This window comes from Trachinotus anak, unplaced genomic scaffold (genome assembly GCF_046630095.1).
Source record: "Trachinotus anak isolate AG129_WGS33_773 ecotype Australia unplaced genomic scaffold, CSIRO_AGI_Tana_v1 ptg000025l, whole genome shotgun sequence".
Classification (NCBI taxonomy): Eukaryota; Metazoa; Chordata; class Actinopteri; order Carangiformes; family Carangidae; genus Trachinotus; species Trachinotus anak.
The window spans coordinates 5337543-5350747 of record NW_027273876.1 but is presented as its reverse complement, the minus strand read 5'-3'; the positions used below and the strand labels follow the sequence as shown (position 1 = coordinate 5350747).

General features: G+C 41.2%; 1 protein-coding gene across 8 annotated transcripts in view; it reads right to left on the bottom strand.

Annotated features, from left to right (window-relative positions):
- Positions 1 to 13205, bottom strand: part of sdk2b (sidekick cell adhesion molecule 2b) — a 253404-nt gene that overhangs the window by 41462 nt on the left and 198737 nt on the right. For 7 of the 8 annotated variants that reach the window (XM_071462774.1, XM_071462772.1, XM_071462775.1 and 4 more), the window contains exons 5-12: positions 11788 to 11921; positions 8408 to 8519; positions 7553 to 7743; positions 6303 to 6386; positions 5921 to 6115; positions 3143 to 3259; positions 2657 to 2824; positions 2069 to 2171 (exon numbers count right to left, since the gene is read on the bottom strand). In XM_071462774.1, the coding sequence (XP_071318875.1) occupies positions 2069 to 2171; positions 2657 to 2824; positions 3143 to 3259; positions 5921 to 6115; positions 6303 to 6386; positions 7553 to 7743; positions 8408 to 8519; positions 11788 to 11921 (1104 nt within the window). Of the gene's footprint in view, positions 1 to 2068; positions 2172 to 2656; positions 2825 to 3142; positions 3260 to 5920; positions 6116 to 6302; positions 6387 to 7552; positions 7744 to 8407; positions 8520 to 11099; positions 11434 to 11787; positions 11922 to 13205 lie in introns of those variants that run through there. The other variant, XM_071462779.1, reaches the window with a different exon arrangement.

Below are 13205 nucleotides of genomic sequence, written 5' to 3'. Positions count from 1 at the left end.
CACATTTATTTAACTTGGCTTTTAATTAATTTTCTCATATTTTACAATTCTTACTGATTCCTGTTTTATTAATTTTTAATTTTTCTCCTGTTTTATATTTGTATTGTCAACTTTGACCTCACTCCTAGTTTATTGCACTATTTCATTTCTATTGTAAAGCACTTTGAGCTACATCTCTTGTATGAAAAGAGCTCTATAAATAACATTTATTATTATTATCATTATTATTATCATTAAAAGTGAGACAACTAAATCACAAGACATCCAAGGATAGGAGAAAGTGCTCAACATTGATAACACCTCCGAATGAGTTCGACCAAAAGCCGGTTTGATTCTGTGCATTTCAACTTCTAATCGCTGTCTGACAAAGCAGAGCCACTCTTTGTAAGTCAGTGTCAATGTCAACACTTTACTCTATTATACACATGAAAAGATATTGTGAAATATCAATCAGTCATTCCAAAACCTGGCTTACATCATTTACTTACCACCTGCTGGAATGTGAACTATGAAGTACAGCTTTAGAGGGTGGGTTAACTCTTTCTGACAGCAAAGCGATGAATAAACTGGGGTTTGCATTGTCTTTTGTTCCACCACAGTCTGAGAGGAATATGTTATTAGTGAGGTATTTCATCTTTCTCTCCTCCATCTCTTCAAACTCGCCATCAGAGCTGCCCTGCATGCATATCATAGCGGCTGACGGCTGCATATCAAACACCAGATTCACACTCATCAAAAACGCACAGCTCAAACGTGGCTTCAGATGTCGCCTTCTCTTTTGAGTTGAAAGGGACAGAATGGTCTATTGATCGCCACTGATATCGGCTACAAGCCAAGAATTCAGCAGAACCTCTGTTGTGACGGTTTGTGTGCAGCTCTGGTTTGGACTAAGCTTTTGTGATGACACACATGCACAGCGGTGGTCGACTACACGTGTTGCGTGTGTAGGTGTCTGCTTTTGTACAAATGGAATGTCTCGGTCACAGGCTGCAGGCACAGCTCTCTGTGTTTTCTGTGTGTTTATGCGCAGTCCATGGAACCCTTAACGCTCCTGTGGGGGAGCCAGAGCGCGGCAGCAGCACAGAATAATAAGATACAAACAGGTAAATAATAAATACTGTGTGCTCAGGCTAGCAAATGACTAATTAACGACCAAAGGTGGAGAGAACAATGCAGCAAGAATTAACTGATGTTGCCGCCTCTTCATTAACAAATGTATGCTCAACTATTGTGTATTATTGGGTAGTCACTATCAGGTGTACAGGATAACAAATACATAAAGATATGTAGACACAAAATTAAGCATCCTGTCAACCTTCTCTTTGCTAGCTTTAGCAAGACACTGCTCAGTCACTGAATGCCAATGCAGGGCTTCTTTAGGTTGACCCCCTACCAAAGTCAGAATCCCATGATCAGGCACCCACCGACATGAGTCAGTATCAAAGGATACACTGTGGATACCTTCTGAGGATAAGGCTGGCAATATCATAGAATTCTTATTATTATCAAAAACCCCATGGAAAGATCAAAACAAACAATAAATGTATCCTTGTAACAGGTTTTGTCTGTGCAGCCATAGAAGTGCCATCGAGCTCCATTGTTATCCAAAGGTGATTAAAAACACATCATGTAGACACAGTGGGTGGTGAATCAGTCTCATGTACACCGCCCTGCTGCCTCTAGTCGTCCATAGTCCCCAACAAATGCACTATTTACACTTGCTTGACTAACATTTGCCAAAAACTACAGTGCCCAGCTGTTTTAGGGAATTACTTTGTTAAAAATGAAATACTAACGAGAGATGGACTAACACACTATTGCTTTTATCTCCTCATTAGTTGACAGCAAGGAAAATACAGAATAAAAGCAGCTCAATACCACCCTGCTTAGACTTCCTTTTGTTTCTTGTTCTCACTCTTTTATTATGTCTAGATTTCATCTCTATTGCTTTTGTCTTTTATTGTGAAACCATTGATGACATGTGTTTTAGAAAACCACTATACAGTGGAAATAATGCAGCATAAATCAACTTATTTTACTGCTTCTGTGTGGGCGAATGTTTCCTTACCTGACAGTTACACTGGGATCATGTGTGACTCCACAGGTCATAATGGCTTTAGTTCCTTTGATAACACTCTGGTCCTGTGGGGGGGTGGTAATCCGGGTGCGAGCTGTGGAGACAAAAGGAGGAGAGAGAAAGAGAAAGAGAGAAAAAAAAATGAGGAAATTGAGGCAAGAGAAAACAGCCAACGCAATGTTTTTCCTGGGGAAGAACAATACAAAAAAACACAAAAACAAAAAAAAAAACATGAGAAACTAATTTAAGAAAACTCATTTCAGTTGAAATGACATGCTGCTGTTTTGTATTTTGCTCCTTGATGGCTTCTTGCAGAAAACACCCCAGTGATGACTCCAAAGTTGCACAGAAGAGCTCTTTGTGGCTGAAGGAATTGAGTGCAGCTCTGTTATTATACTGCACAACCTTGTTTCCCCAACCTCTGCTCAACATGCATGCCTCTCAATAAAACTTCAGCTCTGTCAAGACCATGTTTTTGAATGGATGTGAAGGGTTGCTTGGCCATTGACAACACGTAACATCAGGTGTGTGTATGTGTGTTTTTGCAAGGCCTTGTCTGTCTAATCCCTGCACACTCACCCCAAACCACAAGGTCGGCAGATGCCTCGTCGATGCCCCTGGAGTTGCTCGCCATGCAAGTGTAGGTCCCGGCATCTGAGATGTGTGAGGGGGAGATGAGCAAGCTACCAGACTCGAGCAGGGTAAACCTGGGCAGCTGAACCGAACCACTGGCCAACACGCGCTCGCCTGAAGTGTGTGAACAGATGAGAAAGGACATGGATTAATAGAGAAAAGGGGAGACAGAATGAAGGGAAGAGAAAAAGGCATTAAGGGACAAAAAAAAAGGAGAGGAAGGCAGATCCTGAGGAAAAATAAGGACGGTGTTTCCTTGATCTGCTATTGGGATGCAAACATGAAAAGCCCAGGCGCCGGGTAAATCCTGGTAAAGGAATCCAATCAGGCTTTATTTGTTAAGCCACAGCAAACTATAGTCCCATGTGTAACAGATAACAGACATCATAATCCCTTGGTGTGTGCGTGTGTGTGTATGTGTGCAACAAACACCTTTCTGCCAGGTGATGGCCGGTCTCGGAGCACCAGAGGTCTCGCAGTGCAGGATGACTGACATGCCGTCAATCACCGTGCTGTCAGAGGGTCCGGCTGTGATATTCGGGGCGATGCCTGAGGGGAGACAGTCACACACACATGGAATAAAGAGAGAGCCGAGTACAGTAATGACAGAAGGTAAGAGGGTTATAGAGATGAGAGAATAACTGTCTGTGGCAAAACCCCACTTCAAACGTGGTTCTTGTAAGCGGCAGCCGGCTGCATCTCAGTGTTTAGTCGATGCATTGTCCCACTAAATCTTTACAGATTGACACAGCCTTCACCTCAGTGCCCTAACTGTCTGCAGCTGCTCCCACAAAGATTGTGGAAATGGGGAAAGGAGGAAGGAAAATGACTCAGGGAGAAACACAGAGAGAAAAGAGAAGGCGCTATGTAGATAACTAAAATCCCTATCTGTGATATGCAATAAATCAAAGCTTTTATAGGATGACACAAAACTGTATCACTCCCCAGAGAAAGGCAGGAGGAGGGAGTTTGTCATAGAAGCAGTGTTGATCTCAGGACAGTGAGAGTGGGACAGGAGGAGAAGTAGGGACGTTAATGTGTTCAAGAAAAAAGGGGAGATGATAAGATGAGATCTGGAAGGAGAGGAGGGAAGAAGAGTAGGCAGTGTCAGGGAGAGAGAGAGGGAGGGAGGGAGAGATGGAGACGGAAGGGGTGAGTTAGCGAGAGAGAATATCATGAATTCTGATAATGTGGTGCAGCGTGGAGTGAAGGCAGCAGGAACTGAGACAAAGTGAAGAAAATTAGATGTCAGAAACTTGTCAAACTGATGCACAGCACGAGTGAAATTACCAGTGATTTTCACATTTCAGTAGAGATGCTCAGAAGAAAAAAAAAACTAAACAAAACAACACATGTACACATTCACAGTCACCTAGGTGATTAGAATTCAGGCAGCAAATGTGGTATAAGTGTTGAATCTTTTTATATGGTGACATAAACTCACTGTTGGCCTAATTGTGAGTTGATATATATATATATGAAGTTTAAGAGTTTTAAAACAGAGTCAATAACTACTGACAGAGCGCAAATAGATTTCATATCTCTCTGAAAAATTAAATGACAGATGTGATGGATTTTTTTAAAAAAACAGACTACTGCATACTTTCATGTATAATAATTTCAGAAAATGAGTGCTGCATGATATCTTTACCCTGCACACACCCCACTCATGTTATTATAATAGTAATGATGAGTCAAAACATTATGACCACTTGCAGATGGAGCTAATAATGGTGATTATCTTGTGACAATGGTGCAGATCAAGGTCTGGTATACAATATAATAGATGTTAATATCAGCATCAGTGGGTTCTTGTAGGCGTAAAGAACTTACAGTTTGCCTATAATGTGTATGCAAGTGTTGGAGCTGGACTGTGGAGCAATGGAAGAGGGTCGCCTGGTTGGATGAGCTTACATAGAGGAAGACAAGCCGGTGGGGGGAGTGTGATGCTCTGGGCAATGTCTCTCTGGGCGGTGTTGGTTTGACTCTTGCCACCAACTTAAACTTGGTGGCAATGATGTTCCATGATGGCGGTGGCCTCTTTAAGCAGGATAATTAGTCCTGCCACTCTGCACACTTAGTTTGGGGAACATGAAGAGTTGAAGGTGTTTCCCTGGCCTCCTAATTCCCAAACTCTCACTCTGATTGAACATGTTTGGGTTGTGCCTGGATGACAAGTCCAAGTCCAAATCCAATCCAATCCAATCCAATCCAATCCAGTCCAGCTCCACTTTCCAATTTAGAGGACTTTAAGGATCTGCTGCTAACATCATGGCGCCAGACACCACAGGGCACCGTCAGAGGTTTTGTACAGTCCATACCACAGAGGGTCAGAGGATCACCAGTGTATTAGATAGGTTATCATAATGTTTTGACTCATCAAAGTAATGACCAATTTTCATCTATATTTTATATCCACATTTGAGTGTTTGTTGTAGTGATCACTGTAGTTTACATTTACATTAAATCAGGTCCTTTTGTGACAAGAAGTCACAGACTTAGCAGTTTCAGGTATATGTGTAGATTTGTTTGTCTGGTACGTTTATGTTACGTTACGTTAGCTACGTTACGTTATGTTAATAGGCCTCTAAGACTGTATTAAGGCACAGTGGTGCTTTGAGCTAAATGCTAACAACAGCATCTTAACATGCTCACAATGACAATGTTAACACGCAATTATGTGGCAGGTAATGTTTTGAGTGATCTGCAGTTTTCACTGTCCTGTCAGCATGCTAACATTTGCTAATTAGCACTAACCACTGATAGGAGCAGCTGAGGGTGTACTTGGGCGGAGAATTTTGTGGGTATTTAATGATAAACCATCCAACAACACTGCCCTGCTACTAGCATGGCTTAACATGTATATTCTTTGGGGGAAAAAAAGTATTTCTGATTTTTATGAACACTAGTAAAATAACATGTTATCCTCTGTCAATTTAATATATAAAGTGGAAGCCAATAGTAGTCCATTTAAATCATTAAATTGCCTCTTCTCCCTTCTTCCACGTTGATTTCATCCCATTTTTGTAAAGTAATTACACCCAGTCTTTTCTGAATCTGACAAGGCACTTTAGAGAGCTGTGTAGGGATTTAACACCTTTCTGTTTAAAAAAATGTTAATGTTGGGTTTTAGTGAAACACATTGGGTTTTTTTAATAGCAGTAATTATCTGTGGAAACTCATTTAATGGCGAGCTCCTGAAGCACTCACTGGTAACAGCCAGGTATGTGTTGGTCTGAACTTCTCCTGCCAGATTTCTGGCAAAGCACTGGAACATCCCGGTGTCGTCAGGAAGGAGGCCATTGACCTGCAGGCTGCCCCCCACCAGCACCCTGTACCTGGGCATCTTCACTGGGTCGATGGGTATAGCGTCCTTGTACCACACAATGTCTGGCTGGGGCACTCCTGCAGAGGGTGTGCAAGAATGACAGTAAGTCATGCTTCCCCTTTTTCACTGCATTTTTCAGTATAAAATCACTTAAGTATAAAATTGCTTCAGTGTTTGTTAAACATCTGAGTATTCTGACAGGGATTACTTAATACGCTCTGACATCCTTGTGCTGAAGAGCACACATATTCATCTAGCGCTCACCCCGTGCCTGACAGGGAATGTCTACCACCTTCTCCATCTCTGCTGTGATGTGTTTCTCTGGCTCCTTTATAAACTGTGGTGGCTCTGAGGGACAGAGAAAGAAGGAAAGTAGCAACATTGCAAACATGCAGTTGTAATCACACAATACACAAACTACATTAAAAGTTGATAACGTGTGACTTTAAAACAATAACTAACAGTGTCTGTAAGGAATCACACTAAATTACAATGCTACTGAGCTGCAAATATATATTTTTTTGATTTGAAATGTATTGATTGTGAATGTAAACCTCTCTTACCACAGCAAAGAGATGACAACATTACACAGCGGTTTGATTAGGGAAATCGGTAATTAAATTCTGTAATGGTTCAAATGTGTTCTTGGTGAGAGGAAAAGACTCAGCTCTTTCAAGGGAAAAGTTCACCACACCTTGTGCGTTCTGTCACATCACAACCTTGAAAACATCAAAGTGTTTCAGTGGGATGGAATGAAAGTGACTCAAGCAATGCTATTAAACCGTTTCTTGAGGCCAACAATGAGCTTTCTCCCTTTTAAATCAATTATACTTTCTCCTCACTGCATTACGACTCCACAGCTATACCTCTGCCAGATTCATATGGGGAGACTAATAATATTTCTGTTCATTTCATACCAGCTCTTTAGTATGAACTTGCAAGCCTAAATGCCAACTTTACTCCCACACACATGCTCTTGATGTACTGTATGAAGCTAAAAGTAGAAACCCTGTTTTTTTTAAAAATGTTTTTATTGAGGTTGTCATGCTGATATGAAAGCACAGGAATTATACATTATGACTAATCAAATTATTTTCTCTCTACCTTCAGCATAATAATAAGGTTTCAAATTATGGTGGCCCTTAAGGACGAAATACAGAGAGTAGAAACAAAATCAAAAACACATCCTATAGAAAAGTCAAAGGCACAAACACTGAGGTAGGAGCTGAGCTTTCATTTTCACTCATATCTGTGTTTTTGTCCTCCACTGTAAAAAACTACTTAAATCTTGTCTGATTAAATCTGCATGAACTTGGTAATAGGCAGTCATTCACAGTTTCTCAGTTTGCCTGTGTTTTCATTATTTCGCTCTCCTCCTCCATAAAAAGAGGTGTGAAACCAAAGTGTTAATAAGTGCAATAGGAAGATAACATCATCTACAAATGTGCATTGGTGCGCCTCTCCTGCTGTAAGTATTGTGTGATATAATACAGGGCAAAACTTAGATTTCTTACCTTGTACGTGCAGATAAGCTCCAGCGCTGACTGAAGGGACGCTGCTGCTGCGGAGAATGGCCTCACACTCATAGTAGCCGGAGTCGCTCACCACAGGACTGAGGATGGTCAGCCTGCGGTTGAAGTCGCTCAAACCGCTGTTCACCAACATGCCATTCTTACGCCAGGAGATGCTCAGCTTGATAAGAGGTCTACAGAGGAAAAAGCCAAAGTGTCAGCAACATGTTTTATCTAATCCCGATGAGAATGTGTTGTTGTTTTTTTTTTAGTTTTGTGTGTGTGTGTGGGTGCGTGATGATGGAACGATTCTGGTTCAGCAACACTGATCCAAATTTGATTTTTCTCACAACATGAAACATATCCATCAATTTGTTTAATCTGCTGGAGAAATCCAAAAAATATCTGTCTGTGTGCTCAGACGATGCCAACTGTTTTCAGTTCACACTACACTAAACTCACGCTGACTATTTCATGAATCAAGGAACATGTGTCAACAAAGACCAGTGAAAGTATACTGGAATCCACTACAGTTATCATTCAATCCTGAGGGGATGTATTTTAAGAAAATTATTTAAGATGAGCATTTGTAGAGTCCAGTGTGTTTTATTCTTAGAATAAAATGTGAACAAGAAATTATGCATGAATTAAAAACCTCAAGTTTATACCCAATAAAAAAACATATCCTCTCACTTATTTCTAGTGGTATTTATTTGCACAGGTTTTGTGATATCTGTCTCCATTGTAACACACAGTGATGGATGTATTGCTGCATATGAAATCTCCTGTTCTGGATAATCTGAGTCAACTCACCCTTTAACAAACTGGTCTATGACCCTGTAGGTCCTGTGTATTTACCTGGCATTGGCCACACACTCCATCGTGACCTCTGAGGTGCCTGTGACCACGCTAGTGTTCCTGGGAGGGATGATGATGGTGGGCGCAATGGGGTCTGCAGGACCTCCCACATCTAGACAGAGAGGCAGATTGCCACACATACATACCAACATGCACGCACACGCAGAGACACACACGCATGGAGAGGTTAAGCACAGAGCAACAACCTTGATAGACAGATAGAGCTGGATATATTTAATAGAGACAAAATGTGGTGAGTCCACTGGCAGGTTTGGTGGGATTCTCTAGATGGTGGTGTGCTATACATTTCATTTCCACCCAGTGCACTCTGTGTGTGCTCATCGATGTGAAATATTGAAACTGACCAGTGCACACACAGTATCTGAGTTCTGATGGAGAGCTGGGCTGAACAGGATGACACAGTGCACTGACTGTGTATAACAAGATGTCTACTGCAGAACCATAAACGGGAATAGGAAAATACTGCCTGACCAAAACAAAGCTGAAGGGGTGTGTGTGCTCATGTACACACACTCATACACAGACACACATGCACACACACACAAACACACATTTTCACATGTGTATAAAACTCAGGACACTAGTTTATGTCTGTTTGTGTTTGCTTGAGGGTTTTTGTTGTGAGTATCACAGGCAGACAGCCAATGGCAGTGAGAGCACAGTGTGTGTCCGTGTGTGTGTATGTGCTGCTTGAGGTGTGTCATGTCTGTGATAAACACACACTGATCCGTCAATCCCATCATGCCCTGGGAGTCTGCTCGTGGCTGCACATGTCAGATGTAGCTACAGGGGCTGTCATGGCTCAATCTTGGGTCATTAGATGTCATGTTTGCAGCCAGACACACACACACAAACACAGACCCACACACACACACACACACACACACACACACACACACACACACACACACACACACACACACACACACACTTTAAACAAGACCAAGGTTTGGCTGATAGTCAAAATGAAAAAACTGCTGCTTATTTCAGATGGACATACCTGCACTACAAGTACTTGAATTGAATCTTGTTCAATTAAAGGAACAGTTCAACATTTAAAAAAAATATGTCATGCAGTGAGAATATCAATCTCAAGTCTATGCATGCGGAGCTGTGGTGGTTAGCCTAGCATAGCATAAAGACTGGATGCAAGGGAAAACAGTAAGACTTTAGGAAACAAACAGTTGCTATTGGCTTTTGTGCAAAGCTAGGCTGTATACATTCTGACCTCAGTTTCATACTTAACGCACAGTTACAGTATTGATCAGTCATCTGATCTCATTCTTGAAAACATAGAAAATATGCACATTCCTTAGAAGTTAAACTATTCTTTAAAATAACATCCAATATGAGAAAGGAGAGGCAGTTAAGAGGCAGCCACATTTTTACTCTTGCTGAAGTTTAAATCAGGTTGCTAAACTTTGTCCTGACTGTGGTAACTTTAACAACAGTGGTCTCCGCAGAGTTCTCCTTGCCCCTGTCGCAGCCAGGAGAGTTCATGGGAAGCGCAGTGTTCGAGGCGTCACTGCAGGAACAGCTGCTGTAGCAGATACTGACATATACACACGTACACGCAATAAAAAAATAATAATAATTTTAAAAAAAGGACTCACTCAAACACACACACACACCCTGCACTATTGGCTCCCCCATCAGCCAACTTGAACAGCAGTGTGTGTGTGTGTGTGTGTGTGTGTGTATTTATGTGTGCATATGTAGAGCATGTGTGGAATGTTCATGTAAATGCATGGCATGATTCCACGAGACCCGCTGACTTACGACCTCCCACCAGGCTCTCTATCTAACCTGAACCAGTGTGTGTGTGTGTGTGTGTGTGTGTGTGTGTGTATTTGTGTGTAGCCCTTGTATAATCAACTCCGCCACTCTTCTCCATATGTGCCACAGGCTATTTCTGCTCCCTCGTGTTGTCAGCTGTAGTATCTTACCCTCACCCTCCTTATTCACTTCCATACTGAACTCCAGTCAACCGTATCATAAGATGCTGTCTGTCAGGTTTCCTCTTATATTTCACTCTGCTGAGCTGAAGCCATCTGAATTGGTTTGATTTGTGTATCTTGTGTGTGTTTTTTTTTTTTTTTTTTGTTGGAGCTAAGGACGCTGGTGAATATTAAGAACTACTTGGCAGCAGTACAGTGTGTCTGCACTCCTCTCCCTGCAGCTTCTCCTCCCTCTGTGTGAATGTCTGCAACAATGTGTGACTATGACTACAGACACAATTTAGTGCAGCTAAATCAAATCTGATCATAAAGGCTGAGCTTCTTAGGTGTTTCACAGTATTAGGAGAGGTACTCAAATCCTTTACTTGAGTAAATGTAGCAGTACAACAATGTAAAAACACTGTAAAAAAAATGAGATGCTGTCAAAATTTTACTTCAAAATACACTTAAAGCACCAAAATAAATATATTCTATTTACATTATGCAATGTTATACATTAAACTATTCTCAACAATATAAAATATCAAACATACAATAGTATAACACTCACAGGAGCCTTTTTTGCACTGAGTACTTTTAGTTTTGATGTTTTAAAGGAGTTATTTGTAAGTTTTGCTGTTGCCAAACAGCTAGCGTTAGCATTAACAGTTGTTTAATTATCAGTCTAGACGAAACGCTGGGAGTTCAGCATCAAACTTCATTCCTTTACTCACCAAGAGCTGTCTCCACAGGTGGAAAGCAACGCCAATATTAGCTCTTGTCTCTTTTGTGTCTTTTTTCTTTCTAAAGTTAACACGCTAACCAGCTAGCCTGCCTTGTCACTTTCCATTCGCAACTGGCTGCAGCTTCCAACCTGCCCTGAAGATGCAGCACTGCTCAGAGGGTGTGTTACAACCTATTGTATTTTAGATACAACGATGGCTGAAGCTCTTGACACAGAAAACTTACAAATAGCTCCTTTTGATAATAACACTTCTATACCCTTACTTAAATAACATTTTAAAAGTGTGGTATTGCTACTTTTCCATAAGTATCTAATTATTTTATCATTATTATTTACTTTAATGCTATAGCCGGTTGAGGTAGTGGTTACTTTTCACTATTTTAAGAACAGCTGATTATCTACAAAATCGGTTTCACAAGCTAAAATAATATGGTATATACTGTATATTCTATATGTTTTGAATGTAAAATCTTAATCTGCAAAGTAACTATCTGTTCAATTAAAAAAAAAAAAAAAAAGTTAAAAAGTTAAACTATAAGTAAGTATGGTAAAATCTTAATGCTAAATGAGTTCCACAGGTGATGTTTTAAGACTTGACTGTATACCCAGACCTGTCACTTGTACTGGCATAGTCAGCTGATTACAGTACAGCTTTTATGAAGCATTTGGTTACTCACTCTCTACTGACAAGGTGATGGGCTGGCTGGTCTTGTTCTCTCCGTTCTTGTCATTTACTGCTTGGACGTAGTAGCGCCCGGCATCTGGTGCCACCGTAGACAGGATAACCAGTGTGTTGTCCAGAGTGATGGCACTAAAGAGGGAAATACCACAAGACAAAGTGAGAGCCTTAAAAAAAGTCTTTTAAGACATTTTGTTTATACAGAAGATAATGAGGAGGAGAAGTCAGAGTGAGGTGGATGGACTCCGGCGAGAGTGACCAAGATTCTTTCATGTGCACGTTCAAGATCAAGAAGTTCAGAGAAAGCTCCTCAGGGAAAAATAATTTATGATCAACCTTCAAATGCAGCATCCGGCTGCCTAATTAGTGCCAAGTTTGGTGAGCGTCACACTTGATCCAACGGCTGAAAAGAGCATTAAACATTTTAATTACACCATTCAAGCAGCATTAGGTATATCGATTTACAATGTGTAAACAATGTGTTGGTGCTGACTGAGCAAGGCAGAAATATTGACAGCCTCCCCTGTTCATACTTGCCCTTATGGTCTGTTCTGAAATATGATAGCCCGCACATTATAACCCAGAGCTTTTAATTGGCTATTTGTACCCCCCTGCTTCCTGTGGCCTGCATTTTGGCAGCGAACCACTTCTGGCACAAAACAATAGCATCTTGCTCGTCGGGCTGCTGAAATGATGCCTGAATAAATAAACACTGATTCATTTTTCAGAAGGTGTCCTATAGGAGCTAATACCTGGTGTGTTGTTGTCTCTATCAAGTCCTCCCATGGACTTACCTTCGTCTATGTAGCAGCCACTGAGGGAGAAATCCTTCCCCCTCCCCCCTGATGTTAGAGCCCCCTAAGATTACAATCAATATTTTCTTATTTCCTGTGCCTGTTCGGGAATCTGGATGTAGATAGCATGTTCCAACTGGGTGCCTTCCTCCGTGTTTATCTTTTCCTCTGGCCTTATCCCTCCATCTACAGTTCCATCCCCCTCTCTCATCTACCTCCATCCCACCAGATGCTGAATGTGGTCATGTGCAGAAGTGATGTTTGGTCATCCGCCTTGACAGACATGCTACTACCAAACTGAAAAAAAACACCACACACACACACACACACACACACACACACACACACACACACACACCTACCCTCTGTCTGACATTTCTGTTTGATTTTCCCTTTGACATTTTCTTTAAAGTTCCCGCAGCTATTGGCAGCACTCAGACTGAAATAACAGCGATTTTAGTAATCAATAAGAAACAACAAAAAAAAAATCTTTGACCCCCTCCATGTAATGGCTTCTTCTACAGATGTACTGTAATTGCACCAGAGTTAAACAATAATGACCCCCCTCATGTACATTTAAGCTGCGTTCCTGTTTCACAGCTGATGACCTCTTCTTTCTCTC